At 49.3% G+C, this 18,593-nt stretch overlaps 1 protein-coding gene across 2 annotated transcripts in view; it reads right to left on the bottom strand.

The window, feature by feature from the left end:
• The window catches only part of LOC149330206 (spondin-1-like), a 144,113-nt gene that overhangs the window by 5,144 nt on the left and 120,376 nt on the right, over positions 1-18,593 (bottom strand). The window contains exons 13-15 of one of the 2 annotated variants that reach the window (XM_089560813.1): positions 17,892-17,984; positions 16,462-16,707; positions 12,379-12,614 (exon numbers count right to left, since the gene is read on the bottom strand). In XM_089560813.1, the coding sequence (XP_089416939.1) occupies positions 12,436-12,614; positions 16,462-16,707; positions 17,892-17,984 (518 nt within the window). In that variant the 3' untranslated portion in view covers positions 12,379-12,435. The remainder of the gene's footprint in view (positions 1-12,378; positions 12,615-16,461; positions 16,708-17,891; positions 17,985-18,593) is intronic. The other variant, XM_089560812.1, reaches the window with a different exon arrangement.

The raw sequence follows: 18,593 nt of genomic DNA, 5'->3' as shown, positions 1-18,593 counted from the left end.
TAAGTCTATCAACAATAAAGTTTTTTCCACCCCTCCACACCTGCGCCCCCCACCGGCGCGCCGGATGCTAAGGAGGGGAGGAGGTTGCGCCGCTGCGTCAAGGAAAGGCCACAGTTGGCACGATTCCAGCGCACGGACGGCACCGCGAGCATGAGCCATGAAAGGCTTTCGCCTTAATAGAAAGCAAGCTAGAGACCTAGGAAAGTTGGTTTGATTTATATATTGAAAAAAAAATGGCAGGGGCTTAGCTTTGGTTAAGCCTGGTAGGTTGCGAAAGCAGGTGTTTTATACTGCATATGCAGCGCCTCTATAGTGGGAAGAGCGCGGCGCGCCGTGCCAAGCGGCCGAATGTGGCCCGACGAGCCGAGTTGGTAGCCTGTCTCTCGCTCCTGGTATGACGTCACGCTATAACGTCACTAGCGCCTCTAGCGGGAGGAGCGCGGCGCGCCGTGCCAAGCCGCCAAGCGGCCGCCGTTACCCGACTAGCCGATTTGGTAGTAGGGTCCCTATTGGTAGTCCGTCTCTCGCTCCTGGTATGACGTCGCGCTCTAACGTCACTAGCGCCTCTAGCGGGAGGAGCGCGGCGCGCCGTGCCAAGCGGCCGCCGTTACCCGACGAGCCGAGTCAACACCACCTATAATGTGTTGGCCGAGTTGGTAGCCCGTCTCTCGCTCCTGTTATGACGTCACGATGTGACGTCACTAGGCATGGTATGACGTCAGGGGTCATTGTAAAGGTCAAACGTGCCAAGTGGCCGCCGCTCCGCGAAAGGCCGTTTTTGGGAGTAGTATTGCTTTCGCAATAAAATTGGAAGACACTTAAGCTTCGCCTTAAGGAATGGAACGCGACAGTGCGTTGCTGCGCTGCCAGGGAGTCCACGGAAAGCCATCGCCCGTTCAGCGCGACGCCTTGCCCGTTGGAAATAGCTATGAATGCAAAACAAAATGGGATTTGAGGAAAAGAAGTTGCAGTAATTAGGGCCATTTTTTTTTACCTACACTGGCTACACTAGAGTAGCCAATGTATCATGATTTTAAGATAAATTTGTTAAACCAGTGTAGCCAGTGTAGGTAAAAAAATGGCCCAACTGTCTAACACGTCTCGGTGGACATCCGCAGCCCAGATTATAGGTCGCCGGTTTGAATTCATGCCGCAAGCTCTCTAAGTTAACTAGTGAGTATATGCTGGCCAAAGGCTGAATGGCATAACGCCATCTAGAACATTCTGCGGCAAACGGTTGGCATGATCAGATTTTGAGGCGAAAAGCTTCACTAGGCTAATCAACACCGCGCTTCGCGTGAGCCGGAGGCCAGATTTGCCATTGCGCATGCGCGAAACCGAGCTAAGTCCCGCGCAGAGCAGGTGGCCGCCGACTCCGTAATAAACTGAATACCATCAATACCGCAGAGTCGCGCGAGCCAAAGCTCTTCATAAAGAATATGGCACTTCAGAGGACGTGCGCTGGGTGGACGCCGCGTGTGGTCCAGACCGTTCAGTAGCTGTGGCTTACCATCCAGCAGCCCCCCCCCCCCCCCCCACTTACCCATTTCATAGACCCCCTTGTACCCCGGAAGAAGCAGAGGAAGCAGCTATAGCAATAGCTATTGCCGAAACCAATGCGGCTTATATAGTTAGCGATTCAAAAACAGCCATTCTTAACTTCGCCCGCGGACGCGTCCATCCCCCCGCGTGGCAGATATTGAGAATGTGCACCCTAAATTCCGATAGGCGTATTGAGCTCGTGTGGGTGCCGGCTCACTCTGGCAATCCTGGAAATGAGGCTGCCGATAACATAGCCGGAGGACTTATTTGCCGGGCAAATGGCGACCCCAGCCGGGATTTCTCTAGGGAGAGGGCACACACATTCTGAGAACTGACTCAGCAAGCACGCCTTGCCCGTCGACTCTATCCCCCTCCTCACCCCCGCCTATCCCACTCCCAACAAATCCTCTGGAGGCGACTGCAGACCCGAACTCTTCCTACCCCTCAGCTTCTATCCTACTTCCGCCATGTTTCCCCAGAGTGGCGTGCGGCCAGCAATGTAAGGACGAGGACCTACTTGTAAGGCTTCGCACCGGATCCAATATCATTATCGTTAGCACTCCGCACGAGCAAACGGCTCAGCTAGTGCGGCACATTACCCGTCTCAAATTCGACGGAAAGCCTTATGATGTAAACGCTTACGTGGCAGCACCGGAAGACGTCCTGCGCGGCGTGATCCACGGTGTAGAGCCAGGTACCCCTCCCGAAGAACTTAAAGCACACCTACGGGTCAGAACTCAAGGAGTGACCATACTTCAGGCAAGGATGCTCGGAAAATCCAAGACGGCAGTGCTCACGTTCGACGGCCCAGTCTTGCCGAAATTCGTCATTTATTACGGAGGTGAAGTACCATGCTACCAGTACCGCCCCACTAGGCAAGTGTGTTACGTCTGCTTCCAGCAAGGACACCGTTCCGACGTGTGCCCCACACCGAACATTATTGTGTGCGGACTGTGTGGAGTTTCAAACCCGCCCGCCGACCACGAGTGCACGCCCAAGTGCATAATCTGTGGCGAGGCACACCGGACCGGATCCAAGGAGTGCCGAGAGAGATTGAAAAAAGCCAGGCCAAAACCCACAGGAGAAAGAGGACGGACCGACCAACGCGGGCGACCACCCAAGCGATGGCTCAGCTCAGAGGGAGAGACATCGAGGAGCCGATCGAGGTCCAACTCCTTCCCGCCTCTACCACCAGCCGGCCCACAGGAGGGGGAGAAGCAAGAGAAAAAGAAAAAGAAGAAGGTTTCCCAGACAAGCGGCAGCAAGGTGAGCTGGGCTTCTACCACTGCTTCGCACTCGGTAGGAAAGGGTAGTAACATAGACAACACAAACAACAAAGACAGTCGCGTCACAGAACCGAAGGACGCGAACAGCGATGCGCTCAGACGCGAGCTAGAACTCGCTCGAATCAAACAAAACGAGCTCGAACGCAAAGTTGAGGAACTCACAAAAACACTAAAGGACCAACAGCGGGAACTCGACACGACTAGAGCACTTCCAAAACAACAACCACAGGCATCGAATGAAGGAGACCTTGAAACACGAATGCAACAGATGATGCAGCAGATGATGCAGGATATCATGCAGCAAATCCAATCGCAAATGCAACAGATGCAAGTACAATTCCAAGGGCAGATCGCAGAGATCAGAAGCGCTTTTCGAAAACAAAAACATACCGAAAACATTAGGGAAAAAGCGTACAACCGTCCAGCGCTAACAGCTTTCGCAAGCGAACAAGGCAACAGCAGTGACGCGTAAACATGATCAATACGTATCGGCAAGAACAAGAACACTTAGATATTTGGCAATGGAACTGCAGAGGCTACCGCAAAAAGCAGGCCCTTTTAAAACAATATATAAACACACAACTGACACCTCCTGATGTAATTGCGCTCCAAGAGACTGGAATCAAGCCGACCTTACAAGGGTACGAGGTTTACGAGAGTCAAAACGAAGGTAAAGCGGCCGTCCTAGTCAGCAAAACCATTACCGCCATCAGGCACGATACCATCGCCGACACCGACATCGAGCACGCGCTTGTTGAAATTATTCCGAAAAAGCGACAGGGAAGCAGCACGTTCTTACTTAACGTGTACAGCCCGCCGAGACAAAGAAAAGCCAAACTCTTCGAACTGTTCTATGGAGCGCACAAGCTGGCCAAAAAAAATGCACTCATCATCGTAGGAGATTTCAACGCCATGGACAGGAGTTGGGGATACCAGAAACAAGACATCAAGGGAAGAACATTAGTGGAAGTAGCGGAGTACTTTGGCTGCAGTCTAATCACAGATCCTGCGACCCCCACGAGAATCGGAAATAGCGTGAGCAGGGACACATGCCCGGACCTCACCTTCGTAAGGAAGAGCAGGGAGTCACAGTGGGAAAACATGATGGAAAATCTAGGCAGCGATCACTTTATCCTCCGGACACGAATAGCATCCGACACCATAAGACGCCAGATTGGACAGGCGAAAATCACTGACTGGAACGCGTTTCGCGGGGCTTGCAACAAATCTGAAGGCGGTATCCAATCACTGGAGGAATGGAGCGGCATGCTGAGAGAAACGCGACAACGATGCACAAAAAGCCTAAGGAGAACGACAGCAACGCCTGAAGTAGACGCCCACCTCCTCAGACTATGGGAAGCGAGACGCAGTCTCACCAAAAGATGGCGGAAGCAAAAACACAACAGGAAACTAAAACTAAAGATAGCAGAAATTACGGCAAAGGCGGAAGAATATGCGATGCAACTCGCGAAACAAAATTGGGACCAACTCAGCGACTCGCTTAGGGGAACTCTAGGCACGGCCAGAACCTGGAATCTCTTAAGAGCACTAATCGATCCGACCAAAATAAAATCAGAAAACAATAAAGCCATCCACAGGTTCATCCACTCCTTCGAGGGATCAGACATCACCCTACTGGAGAAGGCACGAGAAAAATGTTTCGGCGATCACAACCCCCCGCGATACCAAGGAACGTATCGAGGAGCCGAAAACGAGAAACTCGACCGCCCCATAACTGTGGAAGAGGTTTACGCGGCCATAAGAAACACCACCAGAAACACGGCAGCCGGAGCGGACAGAATCGACAACGCCCTAATCCGCAACCTGAGCGACGACCTCATACAAGAGCTCGTCAGCTTTCTTAACAAACATTGGGAGGCGGAGACGGTTCCCGAAGATTGGAAACACGCCGAAGTAATAATGATACCTAAACCTGGTAAAAAGCTACAAATTGAAAACCTCAGGCCCATATCACTCACGTCGTGCCTTGGCAAACTTTACGAACGGGTGGTAACTTTAAGACTGCAAAATTACATGGAAGACAACGACTGTGTACCACATACCATGTTCGGCTTCAGAGCGAAGCTCTCGACGCAGGACGTTCTCCTCCAAATACAAGAAGATGTCCTGCGAAACGTACCTCGGACGGGAGAAAATGTCATAATGGCCCTGGACATCAAAGGGGCATTCGATAACGTCAGCCACGAAGCGATCCTTACGGGCCTAGACAAGCTGGATTGCGGGCGCAGAATCCACGGCTTCGTCAAAGCCTTCCTGTCCGACAGAACTGCCACCATCGGCATAGGAGACCTTCGATCGGAGAAAATTCGCACTCCAAATAAGGGAACACCCCAAGGGTCAGTTATCTCCCCCTTACTTTTCAACATAGCTATGATAGGCCTAGCTCGAAAACTAGAGAACATCGAAGGCATCAGGCATGCAATGTATGCTGACGATATAACAGTCTGGACAAACACGGGTTGTCTCGGAGAGAAGGAAGAAAGGCTACAGCAAGCGGCCTCTTGTGTAGAGCAATACCTCGCAGAAAGAGGACTCGCATGCTCGACCGAGAAATCGGAACTGCTGAGAGTCTGGAGAGGCAAGCAAAACCGGACCGTCCCAACCAACGAGGACCTAAAACTCAACGTCTACCTTGACGGGACACCCATACCCGAAAAGACAACAATAAGAATTTTAGGCATGTGGGTTCAATCCAACCAGCGCAGTACTCACACTTTTACCCTGCTCAAAGCAACAACACTACAAGTCTCACGCATGATCACCCGCATCACCAACAGGCGACATGGCATGCGTGAAGAGGACACACTCAAACTAGTCAGAAGCCTTGTAGTTAGTAGAATCACGTACAGCCTACCCTACCAGTGCCTCAACAAAAACGAAATACAACAAGCGGATGCCCTGCTACGCAAAGCGTATAAGACAGCGCTCCGACTTCCGCGCAACACGTCAACCGAAAAACTCATGGCCCTGGGATTACATAACACCTTTGAGGAGCTACGAGAGGCGCAGCTTGAGTCGCAAAAACTCAGGCTGTTGCAGACAACGACTGGAAGAGCGCTCCTGCAGAGGCTCGGATACCGCGAGCAGATGCGAGAAATGACGAGGACGGCAACGATCCCCGATGAGCTTCGCAAGACCCTCAAGGTAGCGCCAATACCAAAAAACATGGATCCCAACCTCCATCGAGGCAGAAGAGAAGCGAGGGCCGACTTCATCGAAAGAACATACGCTCCTCAAGCCACGACCGTGTATGCAGACGCGTCTTGGAGAGGAGGAGACACCAAAATCGCTGTGGCGGCGGTGGTCGATTCGTCTTTACGCGAAATGACCAGCGCGTCTCTCCGAGGCTGCACAGCTGCAGAGTCCGAGGAAGTAGCCGTTGCTCTAGCGGTGGCGGAGGGCTATAGAACCGGGCGGTCGCTAACAATACTCACCGACTCTCAAACAGCCTGCCGAAATTACATGAATGGCAGGATAGGTCGTCACGCGCTCCGTATACTCCTCGCAGCGAGCGACAGAATTAAAAACCAGGAAGAACAAAGCGACAAGATCCCACACAAAATTGTGTGGGTACCGGGGCACACGGGGGTGGCAGGGAACCAAGAGGCCGACAGGATAGCTCGAGGATACATTACTTTCCGAGCATCCGACGAGCCCGCGGAACTCGCGCCAGCACCCAGGGATTACTCGGCCATACTACAAAACTACAGAGGCAGAAGATTGCGGTATCCCCCACCGCACAAATCTCTCAGCAGAGAGGAAGCTGTCACTTGGAGACAATTACAAACAGGCTCTTTCCCAAACCTACATATACTAAACAAAATGCACCCTACCATATACGCGGACAAATGTCCCTGGTGCGACGGAAAACCTACTCTCTATCACATCACATGGGCCTGCCAAAAGATAGACGTGGTCCCCAAAATACAAAACCCGAGTGCGGAGCAGTGGGAGACTCTGCTGTCCAGCGACCGCTCTGAAGACCAAGAAGGTCTGGTACAGCGAGCTCAACGGGCGGCAGTGGCCAGCGGAGCCCTGGACTGAGGGCAACCGACCACTGATTAGAGGCGGACGACTTCGACAGAGAAGACTCCTGGGGGTAAAATCAAGGAGAAAACGTCTCTGAAGATGCTCCCAAACCGCAGGAAAAAGGACTAGAGTAAAATAAAGTTTTTCCTTCCTTCCTTCCTTCCCCAGAGTGCACTCTCTGCGGAGAACCGCACGCCACCCTGGACCACATCCTCTTCGGCTGCCCTGCCGATCCTCCCCCGCAGGGACAGCCCGCCATCGGTACATGGGAGGAATGGGAGGCCCTCCTTGCGTCGCAGGACCCGGACATTCAACTTCGCTGTGTGAACCGGGGTGCCAGTGCCATGGCCCTACGTGGCCTGGACACATGCGCGTAATGTGAGGGCTGTGCGGTGGCCCTGAGACCTTGCACGGTCCAAACTCGCTCGCATAATAAAGTTTTCCATCCATCCATCCATCCGTAATAAAAAAAAAGAATAGAAATAAGCACAGAAACGAGAATAAAAAAGAAATGAAAGAATTAAAGTATCAGAAATAAAAAAAATAAAAAAGATAAACAGTGCGCTAGGAAACTCACATATCTCGGTGGACACCCGAACCACGCCGTAAGGGAAGGAAAATGAAAATTGGTTTTAAGGAAAGGAAACGACGCCTATCCCTCTCATATCTCGGTGGATACCCGAACCGCGCCGTAAGGGCCTTACGGAAAATGAAATGAAATGAAAATTGGTTTTAAGAAAAGGAAATTGCGGTCTCTCATATCTTGGTGCACACCCGAAACGAGTGGACACCACAGTACGTCTCTAAAGCAACCTTCTAAGACAGCACCGCACGCGCGTCTCCTCCTCCTCCTCCGTACAGGCAGTGTGTGGACGGCCGAACGCTTTCACCGTTATCGTGGTGCTCCCAGTGCATTGTGCGCAAACTGCGACATCCATGACGTCAAACCGAGCGTAACTGATCCTTTTCGCTTGTATATCGAGGCTTAACCACAGCTAGCCACTGCCAATTTTTTTCCGACGAGCGGTGCCGACAGTTACAACTACGACGCCTACGGCTTTTCGACCGAACAAGCCGTATACGCTGGTGCTGTTGTTGTTATTGCGACTGAGAGAAGGATGGAAAGGAAATATCACGGGCCTGCCTACTGGCTCGAGCCGAGCCGCCACCGCTGCCACGTGCAGATAGAGGAGAGTTAAAAGATCATAGGAGGAAAAAGAAAAAGAAAAGAAAAGAAAAGAAAAGACGCGCGTCGCAGCAACAACCGCGTCCGTCGAAGCGGACGCTGGCTGAAAAAAAACAGATCAGCGGCCGAAGCCGCGATCCCTCCACCTCCGCTAAACGGCTGTGTGTGGGATACTGAAAAGAGCGTGCTAGAACTACCCTGATAAGAGGTCGCGCTCATATTCGCAACCACAACATATCGCATTAACAGCTGTTGCTGAATACCCTGTTGACATGTGGTGACCGCCATGTGATTTGTTGTTTTTTAACCTTAACCCCAGAGTAAGAGATATACGCGTTGTGAGGCGTCACATGCGGTCGTGGAGAGCTAGCCTTCGGTCGCTTGGACGCAGATGAGCAGTGGAAGTAGAAATTACAACATGGCCGGGGCACTCACGCGTGTTTTACGTGATGGCGCAGGGGCGCGAATGTGTTAAAGCAACTGGTAGAAGCAGCAGTATCCAACTGTGTTTTGTGCCCCCATGCAATCTATAGGCTGCGAAGAGAGAACAGTATCTAAAAAAAGGCAATAGAGTCTATAAGAAGTTTATAGACCATTTTTATAAGGTATGTTTATTACCATCTGCTGTGTTCTTGGCATCCTACTGTAACATGACTATCTTCGCCATCAGTCATTTCGAACCAAACTTCTCACTTGAGCCGTTTGCGTAGGGTTCATGGAAACGAACCTCATTACAGGCTCGACCCTGCACTAGCCAGGTAAGTGCGCCGTCCCGCTTACGGTGTCTATAGACATCTGTCTGTAAAGTCTATAGACTCTCTATAGACGAATCCTAGAGAACAGTCTATAGGAAATACATATGCTATCGACAGTATATAGACAATTTATATATTAAGGCGAAAGCCTTTAATGTCTCATCGTTGTAAGCAGCAGTTGTCGACAGAGAATGTCACGCTTTTCAGTTGGTCGAAACGGTCGTGACGTCACAGTGCGCCAATTTCAAACGGGCCCAATTGTACTTTGGCTAGTAACCATGCAACCAATTGAAGGGACCATATAGTGATGCTCCAAGTAAGTGGGACTGAGCTTAGTTAATTGCTTAATTACCCAATTAGCCTAATTAAATTCTCTAGTCAGGCCATATAAATAAATAAAACCTAGTAAGAAATTGGTCGAGCTCGGGAATCGAAACCCGGCCTTCGGAGTGCGAGACGAGCATGCTATCCACTCCGCCATGCCAGCTCGATGGTTTGGAATGAACAAAGGCACGTCTAGTGAATACGGTGTCTTCGCTCACTGCCATCATCCTCCCTTCCCTTCCGGCGAGGTTTAGGTGTCCACCGAGATATGAGAGAGAAATACATTTCCTTTCCTCAAAAACCAATTTACCGACGAGCGAGGCGTAGAACCGAATGGGCGATGGCGTTCTATGGACTCCCTGGCAGCGTTGCAAGACGCTCTCGCGTTCCACTCTTAGAGGCGAAGCTTAACATCTTAACCACACATCAGTGACCACAATTTAGGTCAAAAAAGTGCACCCCCCTCCCCCCCTCCTGAATTTTGACGGGTGTCCACCGAGATATGTGAGACAGTTACTGCGTAATTTTCTTTCCTCAAATACAATTTTCATTTTCTTCATTACGGGCCATCTTCGTCTTTCTTCTTTCACTCCCACTTCCTCCGTTCCTCTACGGTGCGGTTCAAGTGTCCACCGAGATGACAGAGATTTATTGCGCCATTTCCTTTCCTCAAAAACCGTTGCGTTGAAACGGCAAGGCATCGCGCCGAACGGGTGGTGGCGTTCCGAGAACTCCCTGGCAGCGCTACAACACGCTGTCGCGTTCCAGTGCTAAATGCGAAGCTTAAGCGTCATTAATTAGCAGTTACGCCGCCGCGGTGGCTCAGTGTCTAAGGTGCTCGGCTGCTGACCCAAAAGACGCGGGTTCGATCCCGGCCGCGGCGGCTGGAATTTCTTTGGAGGAGAAATTCTAGAGGCCCGTGTACTGTGCGATGTCAGTGCACGTTAAAGAACCCCAGGTGGTCGAAATTTCCGGAGCCCTCCACTACGGCGTCTCTCATAGCCTTAGTCGCTTTGGGACGTTAAACCCCCCAAAACCAAACCATTAATTAGCAGTTAATTAGTGTCCGGGCATTAATCAGTAATTAACCAATAATTAGTGATTTGTCATCACTTAGTAATTAGTACTCAATTACATGTGACGCCACCAGTGCCACAGAAGCACTGAAAGTGGTGCGGAAAACGCTTTCGCCTCTACGCACTTTAGACAGTCAAAGTGCCCCCTGAATTTTTATGGCCACACGCGGTTAGTAACTTTTGTCTATAGACAGTCTATAAACTAGGAATAGACAAAAATAAATATTTATAGAGAGGCAATAGAGTCTATAAGATGTCTATAGACTGTCTATAGACCATTTTTATGAGGGATGGTTATTACCAACTGCTGTTTTTTTTGGCACCGTACTGTAACATGACTGTCTCCGCCATGATTCATTTCGGACCAGACATCTGACTTGATCCATTCTTGTCGGATTCATGGAAACGAGCCTCATTGCACTCTCGACCCTGCACTAACCAGGTAAGTGCGCCGTCCCGCTTACGGTGTCTATATACTTCTCTCTATAAAGTGTATGGACTCTCTATAGACGAATCCTAGAGAGCAGTATATAGGGAATACAAATGCTATCGACAGTTTATAGACAATTTATACATTTATGGCCATACGCTTTTAGTAACTTTAGTCTATAGACAGTCTATAAACTAGGAATGGACAAAAATAAATATGTATAGAAAGAAAACAGAATCTATAAGAAGCCTATGAAGAAGTCTAGGGTTGGACGGAATCCTGTCTGGCGAGGAAAATTCATACTGACTTGTCGAAGAAAATATACACTCGCCAATGTTCAAAGAAAATAAAAAGAATTGCCGAATTCAAAAAACCGCCCATATATAGCTCCCCTGCCCGTCCTTCGCTTCTTTCTGATCAAGGCACCCGTACGGGCGCCGAAATAACAATTTTTTTTTTATTTTCTTTGAACCTTGGCGAGTGTATGTTTTCTTCGACAAATGAAGAAGTCTATAGACTCTATATAGACTAGGAATGGACAAAAAAACTCAGGGGGCACTTTGACTGTGTAAAGTGGGTAGAGGCGAAAGCGTTTTCCGCACCACCTTCGCTGTTTCTGTGGCACTGGTGGCGTCACATATAATTGAGTACTAATTACTAAGTGATGACAAATCACTAATTAATGGTTAATTACTGATTAATGCCTGAATACTAATTGACTGCTAATTAATGACGCTTAAGCTTCGCCTTGAGGAGTGGAACGCGACAGCGCATTTGTAGCGCTGCCAGGGAATCCACGGAACGCCACCACCCGTTCGGCGCGATGCCTTGCCCTTTGAACACAACGCTTTTTGAGGAAAGGAAATTACGCAGTAACTGTCTCACAAATTCAGGGGGGCACTTTTTTGACCTAAAGTGTGGTCACTGATGTGTGGTTAAGATGTTAAGCTTCGCCCCTAAGAGTGGAACGCGACAGCGTCTTGCAACGCTGCCAAGGAGTCCATAGAACGCCATCGCCCATTCGGTTCTACGCCTCGCTCGTCGGTAAATTGGTTTTTGAGGAAATGAAATGTATCTGTCCCTCATTTGTCGGTGGACACCCAAACCTCGCCGGAAGGGAATGGAGGAGGATGAGAGTGAGTGAAGACACCGTATTCACTAGATGCGCCTTTGTTCATTCTAAACCATCGAGCTGGCATGGCGGAGTGGATAGCATGCTCGTCTCTCACGCCGAAGACCGGGGTTCGATTCCTGAGCTCGACCAATTTCTTAATCGGTTTTATTTATTTATATGGCCTGACTAGTAAAGCTAATTAGGCTAATTGGGTATTCAAGCAATTAACTAAGCTCAGTCCCCCTTACATGGAGCATCACTATATGATCCCTTCAATTGGTTGCATGGTTACTAGCCAAAGTACAATTGGCCCCGTTTGAAATTCGCGCACTGTGACGTCACGACCGTTTCCACCAATTGAAAAGCGTGACATTTTCTGTCGACAACTCCTGCTTACAACGATGAGACATTAAAGGCTTCCGCCTTAAAAATAAATACCTCTAGAAAGACAACAGAATCTATATGAGGGATGTTTATTACCAACCGCTGCTTTTTTGCATCCTACTGTAACACGACTGTCTCCACCATGAGTCATTTCGAGCCAGACTCTGACATGACCCGGTCGTGTCGAGTTCATGGAAACGAACCTCATTACAGGCTCGACCCTGCACTAACCAGGTAAGTGCGCCGTCCCGCTTACGGGGGCCCCACCACGGCCGTCCCGGAATTGGGTTAGCGGTAGTCGCACGGTGGCAGCGTGCAGTAGCGCCGCTCGAAAGTGGCGTCACAGCTGGAGCCTCCGTTCTTCGGGTGCCGCTTGATGGTCCGGTGCCGCTCTTGCACGGCGCCCGGCCCGCACGTCTTGGAACAGGGACGCCACTCGCTCCACGGCGTCAGCATGCAGTCCACCGCTGCCAAATAATAAGAGGAGAAAGAGAGAGAGATTCATGATATAAAGGGCACAGCGGAGGTACTGGAGCAGATTGCTTTACGCTACCACTATACACAAGGGCGTGGGGCTCAAGTGATCATCATCATCATCAGCCTGACCACTCCCACTGCAGGACAAAGGCCTCTCCTATGTCTCTTCAATTAACTCTGTCCTTTGCCAGTTGCGGCCACCGTATCCCCGCAAACTTCTTAATCTCATCCGCCAACCTAACTTTCTGCCGCCCCCTGCTACGTTTGCCTTCTCTCCAGCGGTTATCTTGCCTTCGCATTACATGCCCTGCCCAAGCACATTTCTTCCTCTTTATTTCGACTAGGATGTCATTAAACCGCGTTTGTTCCCTCACCCACTCCGCCCGCTTCTGATCTCTCAACTTTACGCCGATCATTTTTCTTAACTTAAGCTGAACCCTCTTTGTTAGCCTCCACGTTCCTGCCCCATAGGTGAGTACCGGTAAGGTACAGCTTGAGCCCCTCTTACCGGGGCTCAAGTGGAAGGGTCTAAAAAAGAGCAAAACGCCGAGACAGCGTATGAGTATCGATAGTTAGCAATATCGAAGGAATATGACGCCATTAGCCATCTTCGCTATATCCGGTACAAATTTCTCGTTATATTCGGATACCTACTTTTATTGCGAAAGCAATACTACTTGCACTTTCACGCCTTTGCCGTGCCGCGGCCCTGACCACCATTGACCTTCATTTGACCTTGATTGCATTAGATTGGATTGGACTGGATTGGATTAGATTAGATTACATTAGATTAGATTACATTGGCTTGGATTGCATAAGAGTGGATTGGATTGGATTGAATTGGATTGGAATGGATTGCATTCGATTGCATGGGATTGGATTGGATTACATTGGATTGAATTGGATTGGATTGTATAACCGATGCATCACCACAAGTCTAACCACAAGCACCACCACCAGCTACACTACCAGCTGTACCATGGCGTAGGTACGGATATTGCTTTCGCAATTACCGGGCTTAACCAAGCTAAGCCACAGCGAATTTTTTTGATGTCAGCCTATACAGAGCAAGAAGGAAAAAAATACGAGGAACTTTAGCGACTAAAGCGGTGAAAGGCGAAAGCCAGAGTGCTGCATTCTGCTACGCGATTGTTCACTACACATTCTGTTGGTGCATTAATTAACTGCCAATTAATGACGCTTAATCTTTGCCTTTAGGAGTGGAACGCGACAGCCTGTTGTAGCGCTGCCAGGGAGTCCACGGAACGCCACTACCCGTTCGGCGCGATGCGTTGCCCTTTGAACGCAACGGTTTTTGAGGAAAAGAAATGGGGCTGTAATTCTCTGTCATCTCAGTGAACAGCTGAACCGCGCCGTACAGGAAGGGAGGAATTGGAGTGGAAGAAGAAAGAGACAGAGAGGCCGTAATGCAGAAAATGAAAATTGTATTTGAGGAAAGGAAAGTACTCAGTAACTGTCTCGCATATCTCGGTGGACACAAGCCGAAAATTGTATTTGAGGAAAGGAAATTGCGCAGTAGCTGTCTCACGTATTTCGGTGGACGCCCGTCAAAATTCGCACGCAGTGACGTTACGACCATTTCGACCAATCTGAAAAGCGGACAAATTTGCTAACACGTCTTGGTCACGACAGCATGAGCTATTAAAGGCTTTCGCCTTAAAATCGTTTTATACCACTTCGAATGTTCTACGTCAGTTAGTTTGGCCGTAACGGACGTTTGAACCTTCAAGATGTCACGGTTTGGGGAACCAAAGGTCGCCGGTGCGAATCCCTATGATGCGCTAGGCTTTGATTCGACTAATAATCTTATGCTCCGTATCGCGCTGGATCGTTTGATACCACTCCGAGCATTCTACGCCAATTAGATGGTCCACAATCTTTACCAATGTCCACTGCTCCCACCTGAATGGTGTTGTGTTTCATACTAAGGCGACCTTGAGTAATAGGAGAGAGAGAGCTACCTCATTAACGCTCCAAGAGTTTTTGTGACGGTTGCTCGTCCGTAGTGCATCAGTTTCGCATCAATTTTTAAGCCAAAATTTAATCCAAAATTTGCCGAACCTAACTCATCGCACGTGTATATTCTGCTTGAATTTTTAACGCACGCTGGCCAATCCTCGTGCTATTCCAACAGAGGCCAACAACAACAGAAACAGCATGACTGTTGCTCGCTATCTGCAACAAACTGCAAACAAAACATGGCGCTGCAGCATTGGTGTGTAGCAAGGATAGATGACGATGGAAACGAAAGATTTCAAGTTGAAACGCTAAGTGCTCACCTTTGTTCCGGTCTTTTTTCCCTGCAGGCATGTCGGATAAATTGGCATTATAACAGAGAATAAGCTCTGGACACCACATCGACCACACGGGCATACCTTTTCTCGATTCCTTTGTATCCGCTGAGGCGGCGATGCAATTAAAGAAACAGTGCCACCCAGTTACATTCCCACACACAAAATATAAGGGCAGCTCTCATTGCATCACTACAGACACGTGCTTTCCTACCACAAATTTCTTTAGAAAGTCTATAGACTGCCCATGGACTTTTGTCTATAAAGTGTATAGACTTCCTGTCGACAAATCTCATTGACTAGTCTATAGGCAGTACATATCCTGTGGACAGTGCATAGACAATCTGTATATTTATGGCCGTACACTTTTAGTAGATTTTCGTTTACAGACACTCTATTTCCTACGAATAGACAAAAGGAAACATCTATACGAACGTAGTAGAGTCTATAAGAAGTTCATAGACAATAAATAGACCATTTTTATGAGGGAAATCAAGTGCACTAATTCTTGCAGAGGAATTTGTGGCGGTTCTTACACCACGTTTTTCCACTTGGTTTCAGTGAGATGACCATTTTAAATTCAGTCTTAACCCGCAATACTCGGATACAAGTCAAGAACGAAGCGGCAAATGCCCCTTAAAGGAGACCGTCCAGCCAATGGGATCGACCTATTCTCAGGACGTCATGGTTTATCCCCTTGGACTTGGTAGCATAACGTCGGAGGGAGTGATAAATGAAAGGGGAATTCGCCACAACTGAATCGGATTAACCACGACTCATGAAAACTGGTCGACGCCATTGGTTTGGGAGCCTCATTTGAGAGCTATCTGCCGCTTTCTTCTTGAATTGTACCCGACTAAACAGTAAGCAAAAAGCGTGAACGGCGTGCCATGTTGGTGTCCCTCCTCCGACCTCTCAGAACTTCAGTTTAAAGGGAAACTGCATAGGTCTTAGAAATCAACGAGCTTAAGAGGTCCAATGTGTTAAACTTGGAGGTAAAGCATGCGAAGTCTTTTTGGGCTAGCACTTGAAATAGTGAAGTAATCGCCGATTAAAATCCGGACGTCCTTCAAGCTTCTCCGCAGCGCACAACGCCAAGTGGGGGGCGCATGATGACGTCATTGAAGGTATCGGTACATTTCCAACGCACAAACGCCTGCTTTGAAGGAAAAAAAACCAACGCCACCGAAGGCGAACCCTGCCGAGAGTTGTTAGGCAGCGTGTAACGCGCCAGGGCAGGGTGTGGCTGACGACAGCGGTAATTTGAAATCCAACCTTCCGTGACGTCACGCTGAGTTTTTCTGCACTCCTCCAGTGCATTGAGGGGAAGCGCAAATTTCAATCGTTGATAACGTCATTATTTTAAATGCTAGTGCAAAACTACTTGACATGCTTTACCTACAGCCTACATAGATTTTAATCCTTGAATATCGTGAAATTCTAAAGAAAGTTCTGCAGCTGCCCTTTAAAGATGAGCTTTCGGCCGCCCATAATTTGCTCAATCCAGAACAAGGATTCCACTTACGGCATGGTGGGTTCTCCTTGCACTTTCGTCTCTGGACCAGTCGCTTCGGGCACGGCTTTCCGCCGTTCTGCGGGTTCAGCTTGATCATGCGTCGCCGTTCCCGACGTCCGTTGCCGCAAGTCTTGGAGCAGGGACCCCACTGTGACCACGGCGTCAGCACGCAGTCGATGACCGGCGACGTCGGCTCGTCGCTCGTCGTCGGAAGAACGTTCACGGGTGACAGGCCGTTGAGCTTGCCGATAGGCGCTGCGTGGGTCGGTTAAGGGAGAAAACGCGGCGTCGTACGGGAGGGGGTCAGAATGACTTCGCCATGCTTGACCGTTGTTAAGAGAATAAAAGAAGAAGGAAGACTTCAAGCACATAGTTAAGGGCGATATGATTGGCTAGACTACTGTTCGGGCACTACGAAAGGGCTTCTCAATGAGAGCTCGTGATTTGGTTTGAAACTGCAGGCATGCCAGCTGAACACGCGTGTACAGGTCAGGTCGATGACCTTATATGAAACCTCACCATAAACCATGCAATATGACACTGATTAGCCCTCAGGTTCTGCCATTATTATTCTCGGAAATGGGTCGAAACAAACGGTTAATTATTTTATTATGCGTTTGGCTAATGTTGCAACAATGACCAGGCGGGCGGCATTATATAATGAAGGAACCATGGTTAGGTATTTCGGAAGCTTACAGAATTCAGGTACACACTCAAACGAGAGCTTGAAAAGAAGTGTGAGAGAGAGCGGGACATTGAAGCAAAGGTTTTGTTCCTCAAATTCTTTGAACGATAATCAGGTTACCTGTGACTACTTTTGCTATTCATGCCCTTGCCCTGCAGATGCGTGTTCCTGGCCTATGACACTTCAGCCTTTATGCTCAGTGATGCTTCTACAATGCTTGTTGTTCAGGTTACTACTCCCGACATACCCAGCCATGCGTACATAAAGTACACTGAGTGAGATATAGCTGGCAACTCCGGCGTTCACTTGCTGGGCAAAAAAAAATGCTGTCTAGTGGGGTCTGAGCCATAAGAGAACGTTTAATAGGGTGTGGGGTGCTATCGATGATCTTCTATGCCATTTGATCTTCCAGCGGAGGCACTCACGGCTGCCGGGGGGGGGGGGGGGGTAGGGTGTAGGGGAGTAGGGGAGCAGGTATGATAAGGCTAGTGTTGCCACATCTTAGTCCTTTGGTAGGCCTTAGAGTCTAGTGTTTCTGGGGTTTCTTTATTGCAACTGTACCAAACGCTTTGTCAGTCATCAGCTATAACTCCTGATTCGACACCATCTGAAGTCTTCCGCCAATATCTACACCCGGTCAGGCTACGCGTCCAGAACGTACGCCCAAGCGCGGACATTAGGTCAGGCAAGAAGCGCGTGCCGTGGTTCGCGGCGCCAGCGAGGCAGCGGCTGCGACATAGATTAGCGGACAGACCACAGACAAGGCCTTTTTCCACGTGCAGAGTGGTGTCCTTCATGGCGTAGCTTTGGCCCAGAGCCGAAGGAGACAGGAGCCCTTGCGTTATGTCTGCGACAAAGCACACGCAACAGGCAGGCAGAGCATAGAGCAACAGCTCGCGACAGTTGAGGCAAAGCGGTAAAGTAGAAGAAAAAAAAAAGGAGGAAGGGAAAGCAAGACCGGCAGCTGGCGAAAGCAAGAAGAGCCTGGCTTAGCGGTCAAGCGAAGCCAAGCCCAGCCACGGAATTGGCTTCTGAAGCTGCTGCGAAATCGCAGTGCGATGACAGTGCGGACTAACAACATACTCCTCTGAGAGGAATAGGGTACAGATATTCTACACGTGGTTGAACAATGGCTTAGATAGGAGGTGGACATACGGGCATACCGGGAACCACAAGTTGCGGACCTTTAGAGACAGCAGGAAAACCAAAAGCTTACCGAACGAACATGTATATACTCTCACGAATTGTAATATGTACTAACTCTTAAAAGGACCAGCGCTTTTGTAGAAGGCAAATGAACCACAGAATAAGTCCAATGAACTAATAGGCTTAGCCTGGAGAACGAAACAGCCCCTTATTTTGGCTCCCCGACTAGAAGGCAACTATGCCATGAGGCAAGGGATAATTTTGGATTTCTCTATACCCAGAAGTGAATTTGTTAGTCCGCACAATAATC

The sequence above is a fragment of the Amblyomma mixtum genome, chromosome 9 (genome assembly GCF_055824585.1).
Source record: "Amblyomma mixtum isolate Tamu chromosome 9, ASM5582458v1, whole genome shotgun sequence".
Taxonomy (NCBI): domain Eukaryota; kingdom Metazoa; phylum Arthropoda; class Arachnida; order Ixodida; family Ixodidae; genus Amblyomma; species Amblyomma mixtum.
The sequence above is the reverse complement of the archived record's forward strand: the minus strand, read 5'-3'. Positions and strand labels throughout refer to the sequence as shown.